The sequence below is a fragment of the Dicentrarchus labrax genome, unplaced genomic scaffold (genome assembly GCF_905237075.1).
Source record: "Dicentrarchus labrax unplaced genomic scaffold, dlabrax2021, whole genome shotgun sequence".
Lineage (NCBI taxonomy): Eukaryota > Metazoa > Chordata > Actinopteri > Moronidae > Dicentrarchus > Dicentrarchus labrax.
Window position 1 is genome coordinate 13,014,858 of NW_026136706.1, and position 21,822 is coordinate 13,036,679.

General features: G+C 39.4%; 3 protein-coding genes across 7 annotated transcripts; all 3 read left to right on the forward strand.

Moving 5' to 3' along the window:
• The first annotated feature begins 3,126 nt into the window (after positions 1-3,126).
• On the forward strand, positions 3,127-6,178 carry LOC127365461 (tubulin alpha chain-like). The gene is made up of 4 exons (XM_051403550.1): positions 3,127-3,239; positions 3,498-3,720; positions 4,000-4,148; positions 4,262-6,178. The coding sequence occupies exons 1-4, from the start codon at positions 3,237-3,239 to the stop codon at positions 5,234-5,236; spliced, it is 1,350 nt and encodes a 449-aa protein (XP_051259510.1). The 5' UTR covers positions 3,127-3,236; the 3' UTR covers positions 5,237-6,178.
• Positions 6,179-6,703: 525 nt separating this feature from the next.
• LOC127365460 (tubulin alpha chain) lies at positions 6,704-10,185 on the forward strand. Its single transcript, XM_051403549.1, has 4 exons — positions 6,704-6,833; positions 8,267-8,489; positions 8,738-8,886; positions 9,068-10,185. The coding sequence occupies exons 1-4, from the start codon at positions 6,831-6,833 to the stop codon at positions 10,043-10,045; spliced, it is 1,353 nt and encodes a 450-aa protein (XP_051259509.1). The 5' UTR covers positions 6,704-6,830; the 3' UTR covers positions 10,046-10,185.
• A 511-nt stretch (positions 10,186-10,696) lies between these two features.
• Positions 10,697-21,512, forward strand: dnajb2 (DnaJ heat shock protein family (Hsp40) member B2). Of its 5 annotated transcripts, XM_051403557.1 has the most exons (11): positions 11,836-12,185; positions 13,750-13,846; positions 14,321-14,430; positions 14,820-14,873; positions 15,184-15,300; positions 15,583-15,657; positions 16,030-16,156; positions 16,836-16,906; positions 17,024-17,317; positions 20,919-20,986; positions 21,182-21,512. In XM_051403557.1, exons 2-10 carry the CDS (start codon positions 13,782-13,784, stop codon positions 20,945-20,947), a joined length of 942 nt encoding a protein of 313 aa, XP_051259517.1. In that variant the 5' UTR covers positions 11,836-12,185; positions 13,750-13,781; the 3' UTR covers positions 20,948-20,986; positions 21,182-21,512. The 5 variants fall into 5 exon arrangements, with proteins under 5 accessions (XP_051259515.1, XP_051259514.1, XP_051259513.1 ...); XM_051403556.1 differs by lacking the exons at positions 20,919-20,986; positions 21,182-21,512 and adding an exon at positions 18,568-20,019; XM_051403555.1 differs by lacking the exons at positions 11,836-12,185; positions 20,919-20,986; positions 21,182-21,512 and adding an exon at positions 10,697-10,818 and having other exon boundaries at positions 17,024-20,019.
• Positions 21,513-21,822: the final 310 nt, after the last annotated feature.

A 21,822-nucleotide genomic window follows, 5' to 3' on the forward strand; every position in this document is an offset into this window, starting at 1 on the left:
TAGGAGGGCCACAGAAAATGTGTGCTGTGATTTGGTATCAAAAACTGTTTATTTGGAGATTTCAGGAAAACTGTTATTCAGCAATTGTAATGATAGCACTATGTATTTCTTTGGAAATTACTCAGAAACCCCCTTATTGCCAATATGTCTTGGAAAGCTATAGATGCTCTGAATGAAGTAGGTCTCTAATTTGTGGTTGTAGTTAGATGAAGTCACAAATAGGTCATTTTATACAGTGAGGTCGAGTTTAAAAAATGTCTCACTACAATGAAATGGCTACTATGGGGACTAACATCATCACAACTGAATACAATTAGGTTCATTGAATCCATAAAAGTATTCGCTTTCCAGTCATACCCAATTTATGGAATTCCAATACTGTTTAGGGACCCCAGTATGCAGAGATATTCAAATACTTCATATAGAACAGTGAATATAACATGAACATTTATACTGCATTATAAAAAAGGCCTGTTTTTTGCCCAAATTGGTATGTTCCCTAACTGTAGAATGTTATTTAGCCCCTTTCTGACAAGCTAGCATGACTTGACCCTATCCTGATAGGTCACTGAGTTTGATGCCAGTATCTTCAACTCTAGTTTTAAAACTGAGCCTGCTACAGCCTATGAAAGACAGTAATGTCATCTGAGGACATATGGTGTCCTACTTAGGTTTGAGAGTTTAAGAAAACCATGTCACAATAGTACTTAGTCCTGGATCTGAGCATAGACAGAGGCACTTTAGAAGTCTAAAAAGGACTAAATTAATCCAGCAAATGTAGAGTAGAGTCTTTAGGATTTGCCAACTGATAACCCTGGTTTACAGTTATTAATGATCCCTTTGCAAGAGTTATGTATGTATGTGTATGAAAGGGTCATGCACCACCTTGTGGTTGGGGCAAACTAATCCATAACACCAACCCTGCCCAGCCCTTTTACTGGAAGAGCTGTCATTGTAACCATTTGAAAGCTAGAGGTCGTTGTTGCTTCTCTGTGACTCACTGAATGAACAAAAGTGACTATCAGTGTGACAGAGTCATGTGACTACTAGGAACAGAAATCATTTTGTTTCACCACTACATTGCAGTGGGTTCTGCAAAGTGTTTTTGTATGTCTGTCAACCCTGGATTTCTGTATAAACTGGGGTTATAAACTTCTAATTTGTAATGTCAAGTACCATACCATTTACATTACATTTATCTCTCATGACCTCAAACTATCTCTTTATCTCAATATTTGTTCTGCTCTGGGTCTCCTTCTCTTCTTGCCAGCACCAGCATTATTATGACCTATAAGTAAAAAGGCTTAATTGTGGGACGTTGGGGAACTATAGTCTCAAACAATGGAAGTGGGACAGATTTATGACTCAGGCTACACCTGTGAGGGAAAAACACATGAAAGAAAACAACAGCAAGGTGTGTGTCACAGTGACATGTAACCATACTTCAGCAACATGATCCAGACATAAAGATTTGGTTGAAAAGTGTTGCTATATTTTGTATTGTTGTATAGTATTAAAAAAAGGAAATGCATGATTGCTTGAATTACAATCACCCTGTCTTCTCTACAAGGTAATAAAACACTGCATGTACATGCAACACCAATGTGTTCTCATTTAAAGGAACATTGTATACAATTTACTCCATTGGTCTTTGTGGGCTTTGTTTTAAAAGGATGTGATATTGACATCAGTTACCTTTTTGTTACAGATGAGTCTCACAGCCTCAGGAGAGAAACTGACCTTAAAAAGAATAGTAGCGCAGTTGTCGCTGTGGTATCACCCAAAGCTTCCTGCATGCCACAAATATGTTCATAACAAACTGGATTAAAGTCAGTGAAATACAGTTTATCTTGCTGTCTAATTTTCACTTTTGATTGACATACAATTTTTTTTTTTTTGGTGAAAATAATAAAGCATACAGTTGGAAATAAAGATGTTTATTGCAATGGTGATTCATATACTGAATCAACATTCCCATTTGGTTTGAACTGTTCTGATATTACAGTGGATGCCGCCTGGTCTTTAAAGTGGTTTGACTTGTTTTGAATATCATAGAGCTGAGCAATCTTGCCTTTGGGCCATAGCATTGTATAATCAGTTTAGGTTATTCCTGCCAACTGAAACAGGCAGCTGCTCAACTGAAACTCATGTTGAATAGAATTGTGAACATGTGAACTACACAACATACTGGATATGAATGGCTTTTTGGGCTTGAATGAAATGACACTCAAGACTGTATACATTTTTTGTTGTATTTATACTTTATTTCTGTGGTTGACTGAATGAAAACTGAATGAAACTACTCTTAACAGGCAGTTGTTGTTTGCTCCATTTAGTCAACTGACGCCTTATGAAGCAATTCACATGTATTCAGTTTCTCTACTCCCTGGAGGGGTTGAAGAACTAACAGGGTAGGAGGAGCAGGTCTTATATATATTGTATTTCTTTGTGAAGACTGACAGTTCAGAAAGAGAGTGTGGGAAAATGGTATGCTTGATAAACTTGATGTATTTCATTTTAATAAACCTTTTAGTGTGTAAAATTGAGATTCAGAAGAGATGTTACAAATTTGAAGATTTAGCAGAATGTCTCCATAAAAATACAATATAATGAAAATGTCCCAGTCTCACCTTATTTTTACCATTAATTTTATGTGAATATCCACACAAATATTCTTCAAAGGAGGAACAATAATAAATCTACATGAAGATCAAGGTCTAAATTTTGCTAATATACTTCCTTATTAGGAATATGGAGGCAAAAAGTTGATAGATTCAGCAAATGTGTTTAAATTCATACAAAGTCAACAACTGTAAATAACTGTAACATAGTTATATGACAGTGACAAACTAAAGCAACTGGGTTCTTTCTCAGGCTCAGAGTGTTTTTTGTGCTGTCATAAAGTCATGTACTAGAAATTGTTAGATGAAACTACACTACCTTCCCCTCATCTGGGGTTCTGCTTCTGCTTTCTGAAATATGAGGTGCACATACACACCAGCACAAAACACTCACAGCTTCACACAATGAATAGGGTGGTGACCTCCTTTTGCATTGTGTTTATGTCTGTCAAGCGGATGACCTTATCCTGGTCTCATCAGTAGGTTCTCTGATTACAACGCAGATCAAATCACTGTTCACCTAAAGCTGCAGGTATAAAAACTCAGAGTGACACAGCTATATCCAGCAGTGCATCTTCTTACCGATACCTGGACATTGGAGAAGAGAGATAAACTATGGTAAGATATGGTTTACTAAGTGCATACTACTGTACTTATTAACAATTTTGAAATGTACTTTATTTGTTCAGAATTAATCAAGATTTTATTAAGTGTGACATATTTTACATTAAGAGAAAATGTTGTATTGCAGTCCATGACAGATAGAGAGAATATGATAACTGGATTTAAGTAGTTTAAAAATAAATCTGTGTAGCAAAAATGTGAAAAGTAAACAGATGCTTCTAGTAATTGAACGGTGTTGCTCACTCCCTGCAGCGCGAATGTATCTCCATTCATGTGGGCCAAGCTGGGGCTCAGATTGGCAATGCATGTTGGGAGCTGTACTGTCTGGAACATGGGATCCAGCCAGATGGACAGATGCCCACTGAAAAGACTCCTGGAGGAGGAGATGACTCCTTCAACACCTTTTTTAGTGAGACAGGGGCAGGGAAGCATGTTCCCAGAGCCATCTTTGTCGACCTGGAACCTACTGTCATTGGTCAGTGCCTGTTATATAACTGATGATATATAACATACTGTAGGATGCTTTCATGTATTTGTAGTTTTATTATTGGCAAAGCTATGTTTTTTTTTTCTGAAATGAAATGAACATTGGTGTTGTTTGTTATTGCATTTTCCATATGTATACATTTGTACTACATTTGCTTACATTGAAAACAATTCCAATATGAAACATGTTAAAAAAGATTTTTATTACCAGAAAGTTTTCTTTCATTGTACAGTTGTCATTGTAGAAACATTTTCTCTTCTTCCCCAGATGAGGTGCGCACAGGAACCTACCGTCAACTGTTCCACCCTGAGCAGCTGATTACAGGAAAGGAGGATGCTGCCAACAACTACGCCCGTGGACACTACACCATCGGCAAGGAGATCATTGATCTGGTTCTGGACAGGACTCGTAAACTGGTAAGACAATTTGAGAGTATTGAGAGTGCATGTTTTTAGTATATTGACTTTTTTTTTGCTAGATTAATGATTCAATTAATTGTTAATTCATTTTAACATTCTTACTTCCATAGGCTGATCAGTGCACTGGCCTGCAGGGATTCCTCATCTTCCACTCCTTCGGTGGAGGCACTGGCTCAGGTTTTACCTCCCTGCTGATGGAGAGACTCTCTGTTGATTATGGTAAAAAGTCTAAGCTTGAGTTTGCCATTTACCCAGCCCCCCAGGTCTCCACAGCCGTGGTTGAGCCTTACAACTCCATCCTGACCACCCACACTACCCTGGAGCACTCCGACTGTGCCTTCATGGTGGACAATGAAGCCATCTATGATATCTGCCGCAGGAACCTTGATATCGACAGGCCGACTTACACCAACCTGAACAGGCTCATTGGCCAGATTGTGTCTTCAATCACAGCCTCGCTTCGCTTTGATGGAGCCCTGAATGTTGACCTGACAGAATTCCAGACCAACTTGGTGCCCTACCCTCGTATCCACTTCCCACTGGCCACCTATGCTCCAGTCATCTCCGCTGAGAAAGCCTACCATGAGCAGCTGTCTGTTGCTGACATAACCAACACCTGCTTTGAGCCAGCCAATCAGATGGTAAAGTGTGATCCTCGTCATGGTAAATACATGGCCTGCTGTCTGCTGTATCGTGGTGATGTGGTGCCCAAAGATGTCAACTCTGCCATCGCAGCCATTAAAACCAAACGCAGCATCCAGTTTGTGGACTGGTGCCCCACAGGCTTCAAGGTTGGCATCAACTACCAGCCTCCAACTGTGGTTCCAGGAGGAGACCTGGCCAAAGTGCAGAGAGCTGTGTGCATGCTGAGCAACACCACAGCCATTGCTGAGGCCTGGGCCCGTCTCGACCACAAGTTTGACCTCATGTATGCCAAGAGAGCCTTTGTCCACTGGTATGTTGGGGAGGGCATGGAGGAGGGAGAGTTTGCAGAAGCTAGGGAGGATATGGCTGCCCTGGAGAAAGATTATGAAGAGGTGGGTACTGACAACATAGGGGAAGAGGATGAAGGAGAGGAATACTGACTTTCCAAGGCACACGTTTAAGCCAAAGTTAATTGATACTTACTGACAATTGATAAATGGACATTTAGTTTTTGTAGTGAAGAAAAATATATCTATATCTATTAATAAACCAACAGTACTATCATTTGGGTAGAACAACATTTCAATAACCTATTATTATCTTAAATAAGTTTTACTTTGAGGAGACATTCTACATTACTGAACATGCATTCTGCATACAGTGAGACACATTCACGAAACAAACCTAATCCAAAATCTCAACTGAGCATCTTAAAGCCTTAAAACATTAGTTGTCATACTGGGTAAAAACACTGTATTTCATTTTAAAGCAAAGTAACCTGTGGTCAAACATATCTTGTTTTGGGCCTTTAAAGATATTTTCATTCTGCTGTATCACAGACCAAACCCTCTCCTTTGTGCACCTCCCCCCACTATCCTCTCCCATGTGGAATGTAAGTTATGAAAGGGCTCCTATGTCAGTTTCTATATACCATTCAGCTGTGACTCTGAGTGCGGGAGAGAGAGAGAGAGAGAGAGAGAGAGAGAGAGAGAGAGAGAGAGAAAATAACTGACTAACTCACTGACTAGTGTTGTTTGTGTAGCTCATACTCAGACAGTGGCCTGCAGCAACAATAGGATCCCAGTTGTGTATGAATCACAGCTCTGATATCCTACGAGGGCCGTTCAAAAGTTCTACCAAGGATAAGCAGAAAATGGCCTTGACATCTTGGAAGTTTTTTATCTTTTACATTTCAGTGGTGTGTTAATTTCAATGTGCCATTGTGCTATTTCTTTGTTTGTTTGTTTTTCTCTGAAGTAACCGATCAAACTGAAACCCTGCATATTTCCATGTCACTTGTGTCTTACTGCTACTTTTCCTATTGTTAAAGCATGTGTCATTTGCATTTAAGGATTAGGAATAAAGAATTTCATCAACTTAAATTTGTTTCCATATCGATATTGTGTCATTATTCATTTAATGATTGAATGCAAACACAGGGTGTACTGTGCGTGCGTATATTGATGAGTGTGTGGGTGCAAAAGCATGCATAAAATAAGCATAATGATTCTCAGAGCCCACAGTCCTTGTTAAATGCATGTGTATTATATGTTGAGAAATATTCCATGGAGAACATTTTGCATGCATTTGCCAGAATAACCAGCTTTAAGCTTTTTATGTCATTAAACAACTCTGAATAGTCCCTCACTGCAAATGGTCACAGTCACACACACACACACACACACACACACACACACACACACACACACGCATACACAAATTGAAAAATAGGGGAAAAGTGATTACAAGAGAAAAGGGGCTTGTTTTGCATACATATAAGCATCTAATCTCAAACTGAAAGAAAAAGTAGATACATGTTAAGGGCGGATAAAGTGACAGACAGTATTCGGCACTTCCCTCTTTTTTTTTTAAACTGCTGTTCCCTCCCGCCCATGAGCTATGCAGCTGCTTGCTGTGCTTTTCCAGCCTGCCCCCTCCACATCCTTGCCTATATAAACCCTGACTCTCCCTCTCCTCCGCACTTCTGCCTTGTGTCTGAATCCTCAACGTCAGTCGAAAGGACAAGCAGACAAAATGGTGAGTAACTGCTCAACTGATGACGTAGCCTTGAAATTTCAATTCTCTCTTTCCTTCAGCCTCCCTTTGTCTCTGTTTCTTAGCAATAGATGGATTAATCAGCCGGCCCTCTTTAATGCTTATAAAGCTTCTGCTGCGGAGTTGAAGGTTATTCATACAAAAGGAGTTTTATCTTTATAAGGTGACAGTAGTTTTGAGCTGAATGTATGTAATGAAACTTTTTAGGGCATGCCTGTTGAGAATTTAGGGAGGGTAATACACTGGGATAGTTACAAATGACTACGGGGCTCCATAAGTCATTTCTGTACTCTTGGACAATCTAGGTCAGATGACAGACACTTTATGAGTTAGACTGCTTTGTCATTTTCATACTTGTTTGATGTACTGTAGTTAGTCATAAAGCAGGAAACATGTGAAACTAAAGGGAAAAAACTGTAGTCTTAATCATGCTTCTTGAGGAATTACAGTAATCCTGACAAAGAAAGAGTGATCAGGGTAATCGTGGCAGTGGGGGGATGGATAGAAAGAACAGAGAAAAGAGGAGTGGTCTGGCCTAGGCCGTATGAGTTAGTTGGCAGCCATTTTGCAGCTGTTAGGAGTTTTTGGTTTGGGATAGATGTGGAGAGAGAGAGAGAGAGAGAGAGAGAGAGAGAGAGAGAGAGAGAGAGAGAGAGGGAGGGAGCCATCCCTGACTGTTACACAGCACTATGCAGCTGGACAGGATGGGGGAGGAGAGAGACACAAAAGGGGAGGGGATGGGGAAAGGGAGGAGATACAGGATGGAGAAGTGGGGGAGGTTTTCCCATCTTCTTGAGGCATGGCCTTCCTGTCACATTTTGCCTTAGTTTGTATAATATGTTCCACTTTTTGGGGGAAACCCCTTCAAAAAATGGTCATCAGAAAACTTTCAAAACTGCATTTCATCTGTAGCTTTTTTCCTGCCCATTTTTGCTGGATTCCACTCTAACAACCCATAGTGCAGACTCTGGTCAGTCTAATAGCTGCTTTCATTTAAATAATGGTTTGCTTCTATGCGCTTTGAGCAGCTGACAGCTTCAACAGCCTGCTCTGGCCCACAGTATTCAGCAGTCAACATTTCTTCCTCTCTGAACTGAGTGCTGACATCATACCAAAGATTGTCAAAAGACATAAGGTTTAAAGAAAGAACATGTGCGCCATAGGGCAGTAATGAAATACATATGTATTCTGTGATGTTCTATGTTTCCCTGCCTTATTTGTTACAAATTATTACACAGTGATCACACTGTAAAGTCAGCCATTGTGAATGTACTGTTCAATGCTGATGGGAGTTATTTTTAAAGTAGTTCGTCTTGACAATGCAGTAATACTTAAATTTGAATAGCGAATGTATGTCTGATAACATATTATTCGGCTACATCCTGTAACAAACCTCTCTCCCCTCTTTTATTCAGCGTGAGTGTATTTCTATGCATGTCGGCCAAGCCGGAGCCCAGATGGGCAATGCATGCTGGGAGCTGTACTGTCTGGAACATGGGATCCAGCCAGACGGACAGATGCCCAGTGACAAGACTATTGGAGGAGGAGATGACTCCTTCAACACCTTCTTCAGTGAGACTGGAGCAGGAAAGCATGTTCCCAGAGCCATCTTTGTCGACCTGGAACCCACTGTCATTGGTCAGTAATCAATATTGTGTAAATATAATTGAACTTATATGTCTTTCATAGAGCTAATAAATTATTCCATTGCCTCTATGAAGATATATACCCCTAGTGAAACACTATACTTCAACTTAACAAGAACAAAGTATTACAGCTCAAATGTTTAATATTTAATTATAGTATCTGAGAAAAGGTAATATTTGAAACATTTATATTGCATGGACGTTAGCTCTTACTCTTGTTTTCAATTGTTCCTTTCATAGATGAGGTGCGCACAGGAACCTACCGGCAGCTGTTCCACCCCGAGCAGCTGATTACAGGAAAGGAGGATGCTGCCAATAACTACGCCCGTGGGCACTACACCATCGGCAAGGAGATTATTGATCTGGTTCTCGACAGGACTCGTAAATTGGTGAGAGTTTAGTTATTTTGCTGGACAGGTTTAGCATTTGCGCAGGCTTGTCTATTTTCCTCAAAGGAGTAAAAAAACTAAAAAATCTTTAAGAAATTACCACAATGGTGACCCTTCATGTGATTCCATACCTTCCCACTGGAGTGGGATTTTAAATAATCAAAGAAAATTTTCCTTTCAGGCTGATCAGTGCACTGGCCTGCAGGGATTCCTCATCTTCCACTCCTTCGGTGGAGGCACTGGCTCAGGATTCACCTCCCTGCTTATGGAGAGACTCTCTGTTGATTATGGAAAGAAATCAAAACTTGAATTTGCCGTCTACCCAGCCCCCCAGGTCTCCACAGCAGTGGTTGAGCCTTACAACTCCATCCTGACCACCCACACTACCCTGGAGCACTCCGACTGTGCCTTCATGGTGGACAATGAAGCCATCTATGATATCTGCCGCAGGAACCTTGATATCGAGAGGCCGACTTACACCAACCTGAACAGGCTCATTGGCCAGATTGTGTCTTCAATCACAGCCTCGCTTCGCTTTGATGGAGCCCTGAATGTTGACCTGACAGAATTCCAGACCAACTTGGTGCCCTACCCTCGTATCCACTTCCCACTGGCCACCTATGCTCCAGTCATCTCCGCTGAGAAAGCCTACCATGAGCAGCTGTCTGTTGCTGACATTACCAATGCCTGCTTTGAGCCAGCCAATCAGATGGTAAAGTGTGATCCTCGTCATGGTAAATACATGGCCTGCTGTCTGCTGTATCGTGGTGATGTGGTGCCCAAAGATGTCAACTCTGCCATCGCAGCCATTAAAACAAAACGCACCATCCAGTTTGTGGACTGGTGTCCCACAGGCTTCAAGGTTGGCATCAACTACCAGCCTCCAACTGTGGTTCCAGGAGGAGACCTGGCCAAAGTGCAGAGAGCTGTGTGCATGCTGAGCAACACCACAGCCATCGCCGAGGCCTGGGCCCGTCTCGACCACAAGTTTGACCTCATGTATGCCAAGAGAGCCTTTGTCCACTGGTATGTTGGGGAGGGAATGGAGGAGGGAGAGTTCTCAGAGGCCAGAGAAGATATGGCTGCCCTGGAGAAGGATTATGAGGAGGTTGGCACTGACAGCATGGGAGAGGAGGATGAAGAGGGAGAGGAGTATTGAGGGGCCAAACATCCTCCGGGCTTTACCATCACCCATTCCAAAAGTTATCATGAGCTTAACACATTCCCAGCAACATTCTGATAACCTGTGGTGATGATATATCAGTATTATCAATAAAAAGTTCTCCTGAACCTTTTAAATGAACTTGTGATCATTTCTGAATTCGCAAAGCACTGCTTGACAAATATTTTATTGTAAATTTCTACAGCAATAGTCAAACAGCTTACTAGCCTAAAAGACTGATAAGCCTTTTATACTGAGTCATCTGGAATGATCTCAGACTAATGAGCTTTGCATTTCACTTTTACAACTGTGACAGATTATACCTGGCTTTCGGAGAGAAAACTGGTAATAGAATTAGACGGGTAACTGTATATGTACGTAGACAAAATAGTTGGACAGGGGATTTTTCCAGCAGTGTTTTGCTGGATATCAGATTGTGTTTACATGCAGCTTCCATTCATTTACAAAGGAAATTCTAGTTCCTCTGCCTTTGCCAATTTCCTGCCTTTTTGTGTCATGTTGATGATTAGCCACAAAGTACACAATGGGCTGGGCTGTGCTGGGCTGGGCGGGTCTTGTACCTGCAGTCGCTTCCTCCAGACACCAGATGGGAGTAATGTGACCAGCTAGCAAAGTTATGTGAGTTGGTTTAGTCCATAGACTGTAGTGTGCAGACATGACCAGTCCAAATAACTATGGCATTACATGATGAGCTCATCATGTGATCCTGACCAGATGAGTCACACAGTGAACTAAAAGCCTACTTTCCGGTAAGTTACACTTCTCGGGTCTACTAAATATACTGTACTGAAATACCACAGTGTAAAATATTCCATTTCAAGTAACAGTATTTCAAATGTTAAGTATAGTAAAATATACTTTAGGGCAGCATTTGTGCAGCAGCATCGCCTGTCAGATTATGTCATTTGATTATTATTACTTATAATAATAAATAAAAAGGTACAGATGGTTGAGAATAGATTGGCATGATTTTAATTAGCCTTGGGTGCTTCAGTGTACCAATGAAGCATATTTTTTAAATTATTTTTAGATGTAAAGTAACTATGGCTGTCAGATAAATGCAATGAAGTAAAGCTGCAGAAACAAACAAAAGACTACGGCTATCAAAAGAAAACATAATGTGGTCACTGTTCAACAGGTGAGGTTGAGACATGATGGATCACCTACAATGTAAAACATTGGGAACATTTATTTTAACAAATTAAAACTGTGCAATCCCAGATTTCAATGATCTAAATAATAATCCTAGGAGAAGGAGATTTTGCTGCCCAATATGACTTAGACACACACACACACACACACACACACACACACACACACACACACACTTACATTTTTGTGTAAATTCTCACTTATTTGTATTTGCGTTTTATAACTACAAGTCTACGTTTTTATTTTATTTTTTTTTACTAATCTGTGTATACATATATTTTACACTTTGGCATTGCAAAGGTAAGTTTCCAATGTCAATAAACCCCCCTCGAATTAAATTGAACAAAACAAACAAAAACCTAAAAACTGGACTTACTTGGAGCACAGTCCTTGGGAATTTTGTCTATGTCGCACCTTGGAGTGCCTGGTGGTCATAATAGGTATCCATGGCTACCATCACAAACTGCTGGTTTTTAAAAACCCCCGTTATCGCTGGGCAACAGGCAGCCGTTGAGGCAGGGCTGGTCTGATGACGTTTCACACACTGGCATGTTCTAGACGTTCTATTTTTTTTTTTTTTTTTTCCTCGCTCAGCTGAGTGACGTAGCGCGTGCAGCTTAACCCAGCGGACACACACACACACACACACACACACACAGACAGACAGACAGACAGACAGACAGACACAGCAAACAGGGCTTGACACCGCGGAGCCATAACGGTACAGCACACACTGCAGACATACTGTGTTGTTGTTAAGAGTATTTGAGTTAGGGCGGTGGAGAGAGGAAGACTGAAGAAGAAGAAGAAGAAGGAGGAGGAGGAGGAGGAGGCTGAGTGTGTCACGAAAAAGAAGAAGGAGAGCGGATTCCAGACGCACCTCTATCATAACTAATTCATTGTCGCTGTAAACCGGTGGACAGACGGCTAAACTGCTCCCTCATTAGGCTGAGACACTCAGACGGTAGGTCCGTAGCTTCATCTAGTCGTGACAAGTTGTGGCTGCCCACACAGTCAATAGACAATGTAGCTTACTGCAGTTTATTATTACAGATGTCCGAACTTGACCATATTAGGACATATTCTGTCAACCGGAATACCAAATAATTTAAAGTGCAGCCTTTAATGTTACTGGTACGTGCTTTAATATAGACAGCACCTGTGCCTGCAAGTACATCTGCCCTTGTCTGTAAGTTTGTGTGGGCCTACCGTCATGTCAGCAGCAGTTGTCAGATGCCACGAAGCTAGAAATAACATAGTAATAATAATACTTGAGTGTGAGTGCATGGCTGGTCCCGAGGGTGCATAGAAAGTTAAGTTAGTTATTTTACCTCAGTTTGGAAATACCCCTGGAAGTCCACTAATGAGATTGGCATGGTGGTTAGCATGCTGACTCTGTGGCTATAAGGGAACCACTGACTGTACTGAGGCGTTATCATTTCAAGGGCACACTTAGTTATTGCACTTTGAGGTACTTAAGTGGTATTTTATTTTAAAAAGGTTAGAAAGTAAAGAAAAAAAAGTTAATAGGAGATATGTAATGTGTGTGCATCCATCTGTAGCTAACCTAGCTTGTGCAGAACAAAATAAATAATTTCATTAATAATTAACCTTGATTTCTTGTGTGTAACATTTAAAGAAAGTTGTGCCTTACAGTACAGCTGCTACACCATAATCCTCGTCATATTAACTGATAATATGTATGTGCAAAACTTGGTGAAACAGGTGAATTTAATTTACCGTGAAACAAAAATGAGAATAAACAAATATAGACCTTTTATTTCATTTAGTGTAGCAGAGCCTCTACAGTGAGGCAGCATGCACAATATAGCACCCCGACACTGTGTATCATTGGTAGCATTATTTATTATCAAAATGGCTGCTGTGAAGAAAGTTTATTATCGTCACTTGGACACTAATTATCACCCACCACACAGGTGTTTAAATTACTCTGGCAGATTAGCTCTCTGCTCAGGTTTAAACTGGAATTGCATCATGTCATTAAATAACATGTAGAAATAGCAATCTTTGTCCTGATCTAACAGATGTAGTTAAACTAACAGGATAAGTGAGGGAGACAATCAGGTTTTGTCTGTTCACGCCCACGCAGTCCTGAGAAAAGATCTAAACAGGCAACATGAGTGAAAATGCTTGTGGGGTTGGGTGAACCATGTGTTTATAAACCCTTTGATTCCAAAATAGGAAATGACATGTTTCCATAATGTGTATTTGTCAACCGTTTAGTGTACATAATGATAAACAACTATGTTTACATTACACGCTGTCTTCTTTAGCCAAAGACAGCCCCTGCTGTATATGACCACTCGTCTGCAAATTACATTAAATAATGAGTACAGAGCTGTTTCTTTTTCCTTTTTTGGATTTTCAGGAAATACCATTGTGACCAAGAATTTCCAAACTTGTTTGTTCTCAGAGACATGGATTTAATAAATCCAAAATATGTGTGTCCAGTCAGAGTTGAGTATATTCTGTACTCAAAAGAAAACTCAGTTGTATTTTCCTTTCAGGGGCGTTGTGGTGAGAAGTGACAGGACGCAACATGGTGGATTACTATAACACCCTGGGAGTGTCCAGAACAGCCTCTCAGGACGATATCAAGAAAGCGTGAGTATCCTGGGAGTCTGTCTCAAGTGTTAAATGAGTCTTTTACACTAATTTATAAACAATAATGCAATATTCCACGTGTATGTAAAATACAGTTCATGAAAATATATTTAAAGTGTAACTTTTAATTTACTGTAACATGGCCAGATTATATAAGCCTTGAAAAAGTTTGAGGCTGGATCAAGATTTTTTTTTAGTTTTATTGTCTGGATTTTATACACATTTGAATCTGGTTTCAAACTAAAATGTACAAAAAAGAGACAAAACACCCAAATTACAACATCTCTTTATACATGTAACTAAAACCATAAACAGAGGTTTGAGAACCGCTGGTATGAAAAATACATATTATTGTTCTTGAAAATATAGAGTGGTGTCCTATTTTTCCAAGGCTCTCCATATTGCATGTGTTGTTGTTGTTGTTGTTGTTGTTGTTGTTCTATCTATGAGCCAATGTTTGTGTTGTGTGTTCAGATATAGGAAACTGGCACTGAAATGGCATCCAGACAAAAATCCAGACAACAAGGAGGAGGCAGAGAGAAAGTTCAAAGAAGTAGCTGAGGCCTATGAAGTCCTCTCTGACAGTAAGTCAGGACAGTGTGTATCTTTAAATATTTATGTGTGTGTGTGTGTGTGTGTGTGTGTGCGTGTGCGTGTGCGTGTGCGTGTGTGTGTGTGTGAGTGTGTGTGTGTGTGTGTGAGTGTGTGTGTGTGTGTGTGTGTGTGTGAAATGACTGGCGGATGATCTGTACTGATGCTGTGAGTCATGAATCTGAATCTTTGTGTGATGATGTCAGCCTCCCCAGAGAGAAACTTTATTCATAGAAACCGAAAATGAAACGTATTAGTTATATTTTTAATTAAACTTAATGCATGTGTGTTGGGTGTTTGTATAAGAAAAAAGAGAGCGACATGTATTAGTGTCTAAGTATTCATGTTGTCACTTAGATTGTACTCTGTTCTTCTACTACAGAGACTAAGCGTGATGAATATGACCGATATGGAAATGACAGAATGCGACACACAGGTAAATAAAAACCTGCTGCTAGGAGATGTTTATATGTTGTTGTTGTTGTTGTTGTTGTTGTTGTTTATATATTGTTGCAAATCATGAATGGTGGTGACTTCTAAAGGCTACATTTGAGGATTGAAAGTGTATTAGAATTTTGTTTTCTAGCTATAAAACTATCATATCAATCCTCCTCCCTCCCACCTCCCTGCACCTTCCATTTCATTCACTTTTCCTTCTTTCTGGCCCCTAATATATTTTACTCTCTCACTTTTTCTCTACCCTGGTTGCTGGTCACCCACCTGACCCTGACGACTCAATTTCCCAGGTCCCTCCAGCTCAGACTTTTCGTCAGATTTCCCAGGATTCACCTTCACATTCCGCAACCCAGATGAGGTGTTCAGAGAGTTCTTTGGTGGCCAGGATCCTTTTGCTAGCTTTTTTGGTAAGTCATTCACAATATACACATGGGCTTATGGATTCATCTTTTTTATTTAGTTGAAATGTATGTTAGATTCCTATTTTTTATGTTTTCCCTACAAACATGTGTTGACTTTGTTTTCTAGTCCTTCACTTGTGGAGCAACAAAAGAAGACCCCATTGCTTGACTAAACCCTAACTCCATAGTTAATTAGCCTCATGAAAGCCTACTGTAATAATAAATCTGCTTACGTAACAGTAAAATATTTAAGTAATTATATAAGTGTTTACTCTTTCTCTCATCAAGATGACTTCTCATCCTTTGGAGGCTCGTCTTCTCGCCTCGGACCTGGTCGCTTCTTTTCTTTTCCTTCAGCAGGAGGTAAAAAGTTACACAATTAATGAGGAAAGTTGCATAGTGAAAGTATCATACACATCATAGCATATCATATTGTGGCCACAATGCTGAAAATACCTTATTCTGGTGCAAAATGTATGTTGATATTATATTTATGCACCTAACTATGCTACTTGGCTACTCACTGGTGAAACTCACAAGACATAACACTTTGTTGTTTTTTCTTGTTTTTGTAATATTCGGACATCTCACTGTGCATTTGTGCCCACTTAAATTCACACGTTCTGTGGCTATGACAATGGAGTGGTATTATGTTTCAACAGACTAAAGTTCTGTATTGGTTAATTAATCAGTCTCTTCTCTTCTGCTTTCCTCGCCTGATCATTTGTCCTTCAGTTGAATTTACCTCCTTCTCCTCTTCCTTTGGTGCTCTGAATGGGATGGACAGCATGGGGATGGGCAACTTCAAATCAGTTTCTACCTCCACTCGCATCATAAATGGCAAACGCACCACCACCAAGAAGTATGTAATGCTGTCGATTAGCGTAGTTACTCAACCTGGGAAATGTAGTGTTTCCAAGTATGACTTTTTATTCCACCTGGGGCACATGGGTGTGGCTTGCTGTATAGAGAAATGCACTGAGGCACAAAAGAGAAATATAAATAGAAAAATCTGAAACCTATCATTTTTGTACAGTTATACTTTACGGTTTGTACTTTTAAACTGAAACAATATTGAAACTAACATTAACACTGGTTTGCAGCTCAGAATGGTACTGTAGTTTCTAATTTGGAAAGCAGTCTTACATTTCCAATTTTTTATCATGCCTAGTGTTATAGGGTGTGATGCAAACTGTAAACCCGAGGATACAAAACAAGATAAACAGTGTGGTAAACTATTTCATTTTTTTTTTCATTTTTAAATTTATTTGAAAGAAACTTAATATTTGCATCATTTATTTTTCTTTTTTAGGATTATATATTACTTCTACTATAAAATATGATTATAAAGCTGTCATTATATCCCTCATCAGTTAGAGCAATTCATTTAAGTTTCAATACAGGGTGACGTGACTTTTACAAGATTAAGACTGCATTTATATTTATATACAACAAAGTAACAAACACAGTGACACACACACGGATAAAAAAAACAAAGTTGGAGGCATTTTAATACTATCATTTATCTATCAATTTGTCAGGATAAAGGAAAACGGGCAGGAAAGAATCGAGATTGAGGAGGATGGGGTGTTAAAGAGTGTCCTTGTTAATGGTAAGACCACATACACTGAATGGTGTGATCTTAGTCATAATTTTTTTAATGTGTGCGCATATTTCTTCATGTTGCTCGGCACATACTCACCTGTGTTGTCGTGTGTGTTGTTCGCAGGCGTGGAGGATGAAATGGCTCTCGCACTGGAGCTGAGTCGACGAGAGGGACAGCCCCATCAGTCGCCTCAGAAGCCACAAATCCAGAACAGATCTCCCGTTGAGTCTGACAGGCCCCGCCCCAGTCCTTACTCTGCAGCCACACGGTCATTTAGCTCCGCACCCTCCTTCAGCTACGGGGTTGCAGCAGGCAGCGAGGATGACGAAGAAGACGAAGACCTGCAGATGGCTTTGGCATGCAGCCTGTCAGAAATGGAAGCCCAGAAGATAGCAGCTGCTAACGACTACATATCAGGTGCTCGGGGTGGGGGCATGAGTGACAAAACCGGTGGCCATAAAGGAGGCGGGGTTGTTAAGACTACACATTTGAACATAGCTTGTAGTAAAAAGATTGTTGCAGAGGAGAAAGATGAAGAGGGGGGATGTAAAGTGGGCTCAGGGGCTGGAGGTGGGTGGGAAAAGGAAGGAACCGGGGAACCAGACTTCTCTCCTGAGTCACCCACAACTTCCAGCAGTACACCACTAAGCAGTGAAGAAGAGTTTGAACGCGCCATAAGAAATAGCGATAGCAGTGTGAAAAAGAAAAAGAAGTGCGGGTGCATTGTGTGCTAATACAGTGTGTGTGTGTGTGTGTGCGTGTGTGTGTGTGTGTGTGTGTGTGTGTGTGTGTGTGTGTGTGTGTGTGTGTGTGTGTGTGTGTGTATATATATATATATATTTGGGATGCCTTATTCTTTATACTTACCTCAGTGTTGTGCCTATAGCCAGGCTCTAATGTAATGCGATTGCCAGACTCTTAATTTGAGACAGTGCCTCAACTAATCACAAGGCTTTCTTGCAGTCCTAACACCTCTAAAAGAGATAAAGTGTCAATTTTGACAAGGTTTCTGCTGTATTTTCTTATAATTTAACCAGTACAGTTAAAGTTGTAATCGTGTGAAGAAATACAGAAGATTGTTTCTGTGTAGATTTGCTATATACTAATACTAGTGGACTTAAAGTGGAATTAAAAGGGATTCAGATGTGGCCGAGCTGGAAGGGATTTAAATCCCAGTAATGGTGTGTGTGTGCGTGCGTGTCTGTGTGTTTGTATGCGTGTGTGCGTGCGTGTCTGTGTGTTTGTATGCGTGTGTGTGGGCCAGTTGAGAATTTTCTCATTCCAACTCTCAGTCAAAGGGAATGTATCAGAACTGTGCCACAAACAATAGATCAAAATCGAAAGTAGGCCAAAGCACTTTCTCTGATGAGTTTTATCATGACATAAAAACCAGATTGATTTTTAAAAAAGACCCCTGTTTACTCTTAATTACTAGAATATGTACAGCAAAAAGTAGTTGAAGCACACACTCACACACTTTGCAAATATAAATACCTTGGACACATATATATATGTATACACACAGGCTTCCCAGTCAGACTTGTTCCAACCAGTAGCCCAGCTTTTATACTGTTGCAAAGTTGATGTCTTATGTATCATGAAATGCAAGTACATGTCTTGGCCTTAATGCACTTCTACTAAAATATAATAACCATTTTTGATTGTAGATTGGAGGTGGGGCGGCACTTTACGAAGATGGAAGGCAAAGCACAATGTAGAATGTGTACAGCATCGTGACTGATACATATAAATCTTTTATATTTTGATCCTTTTGGTGCCCTTGCACATTTTGGCTACTTAATATGTGTTTATTTTGCTTACATAACCACAGCAAATGTGCCAAGTCTGCAGAAACAAATGTATTTCAAGGGAAGCAAATGTATTTTAATAGAGGCAAATGGCAAAGCTATACATTAGCGATTGGGAGTGTTGTCAGGTGTTCTGCAGAGTGAGTGTGACTGAATTTAATTCCATTGTGATGGTTGTGAGAGTGTTTAAAAAAGGTTTTAAACCATTAATCATGCTAGGTTTGATTAAGCATGTGTTGATTAAGTGCTCCTGAGTGAAACACTAAACCCCACCTGTTCCAGTTCAGCTGCTTAGTACGCAAAAATAAACAGACTGTGTTCCAGGGCATAATCATCCCTCCACCTGTGCTGATTAATAGTTTATTTGAAAAACAAAACAAAAAAAGTATTACAAATCTGCCAAAATGATGGACATATTTTGCGTTGAGAGTAAATCTAGTAGTCTGTGTTTTCGTTTGATTTTTGCAGTTTACAGTGTTTGATTTATCTCTTTTAACTCCTGCTGGGATGAATTTTGTGTCAGACATAGTTTGAAATGAACACACAGTCCTGTATATGTGAGGAACAACAAACCGCTGACTGTCTCCGTGGTATAGGTGTGTTATGAAGACAGAGAGAGAGAATTTAATGTAACTTTTCAGATACCAAACCTACATAATTGTGTCTGATTATCAGGCCAACCGAACTTGTGAGTTACTACAAAACAAACACACACACACACAACATACACACACACACACACACACACACACGCACACACAGAGTCATAATACAATACTAATAACTGTTTTAAATGTGATTGTTGGTGTATCAAGGAACAGAAAGTCCTGTTGGTGCCAAAAAGGTATTCAAAATATAATTTTTAATAAAAATATAATTTTTAATACCCTTGAAAGACATGCCTGTCTTAAAAAATACCTTATTACAAGCAGTGTCTATTCCCCTGCTCTTAATTTACACTACTTATAGAGCACAATACGTTTATTGGTTTATCAGTTGTTTTTCATGAGTGCTTGATTTATTTTACATTGCATGAGTTTTGCTTTCATTTTAAGGATAACTATTGTAACTGGCAATAATGAAGCACAGCTGTGGGAACATGTCAGTTTAAACCAGTTCAAATCATTTTGACCTTTTTGACTGAGTTGTTTTTCATAAACTGTTATTGCGTATAGAGAGGGAACGAGAGAGAAGGAGGCAAATTGTTTTTAAATCTACCTGTATTATTTGTACTACATTGAGCTGCCATGTGTTTTTGTTATTTTTATTTCCAGATTGTCAAAAGATAAATAAAGATTGGGCTGAAGTGGAGTTGGGATATTTGATTTTCTTTCAGACTATGGCAGTAATAGTTGCATTTTCCCCTAATTACCACTGATTTGATGCTATACTATTATTACATTTACTGCTACAACTAATAGTAATACATAGTAATATTAAAATGGAAAATTAACTGCAGTGTTGCTTGCCCTTTTATTCATTCTGAATGATTCAGACTTACTTTCTGATTCTATAAAACACAACAGATGTAGATCAGCAATTTTTAAAAGAATTTAATTATTATCCAAATAATTTTTAGAACCGACAAAGGTCAACATAACTTGTTTACTATGCATTTTATTTCACTTGTTGTCCAAACCAATGTGTCGATATTTACTTGCTCAAGACCTTCCCATACTGACCGTAAAAAGCAGAATGTTGATCATTAACAAGCTGTCTCTTCATCTCATCTCTCTTCTCATCTCTGCATCTTCAGCCCTTTCCTCTTGCCTCCTCTAGCTGGTTTGCAAACAGTACAGTACAGTGTTCTCTGATCAGTGTGCAGAAATCCTTTCACACAGTTTCCTGTTTTTTGAGTAAGACAGTTTCACCTGTTTTGTTGTTAATTAAAAGGCTGTTTATGAAGGCTGCTTAGTGAAGAGCTACCCTGCACCAATCATCACAAATTTAAAATAGCCACAGAATATAATTGTATCTGTCTTTTCAGCCGGTATCTTCCGCTTCAATTTAAATTTAGCTAACAATGTGCTGTTATCACCTTTTAATGACTTCAGTCCATTGTCATGTAGTATGCTGTATATAGATCTCATTGTGAAATCAAAGAAATAAAAAATAATTTTTAAATTTCATAATGTGAAAAACATTATTGTACTACATTACTGGGACTTAAGTTGATTTTTTTGTCTTACACTTCCTGCTTCCTGTTTCAGACTCAGACTTCGAGGCCTTCACAAGCTAACCTGGCTCATGCTGCTCTGTGCCCTAGCCCTGCCCTGAGGTAAAGAACCAGTGTGAACCTCAAGCACCCTGAAAATTCATGAAAAGTCATTCCTTCTCCTGCCCTATAAGCCCCACATTGATAGATCAGATTGGATGCTGCAATTTCCCAGCTTGGGATCAATAAAGTATATCTATCTATGGTATTTGCATTACTTATAAAGTCTAACATGTCCTTGTACATCTATTCCTACAGGTCAGTTCCCCTTGATGCACTTGTCTGTCTCTGCCCTCCAAGGCTCCTACCTGCTGAATGACACTTAAACAAAGATACAAATGTGTATTTTATATGTATGTGTGTGAGTGTGTGTACATACTGTAGCTCACTGTGGAGCAAAAGACTGGAAACTTTGTATTTTGAAACTCAAGGAAATAGTTCTAATCATCTCTGCATAACTAACAATGTTTCAGCTAAATTTGAAGTAGAATTGTGCCTGCAAGTGGAAACTGATGAATAAGGCAAATTAAAAAAATGCTTTGAAACATATAAAGCAGAGAAAATAAAGCATTTTCTGCTGACTACTCTATCTACCGGTGGTAGTTTATCTTTGCAATAGGAAATGTCAGGGTTTATAGCAAATAATTGAAGATAAAATGCCAAAAACACATATTCAAGGTTAAAAATTTGTGCCGCAGTGGACGTTGTCTAAACAACTTTGGAAGTGCTGTTGACTATTAATGCACTTGATACATTTTTAATGATACATGGATTTAAAAATCAATAGATAGAATACATGAGACAGAAGAACTCATTTTAAATGTGCTATTTTAAATTTTTTTTCTAAAAAACAAAAAGCAAACCCACTTAAGGACACAATGGTTTTGATTGAAAATGAG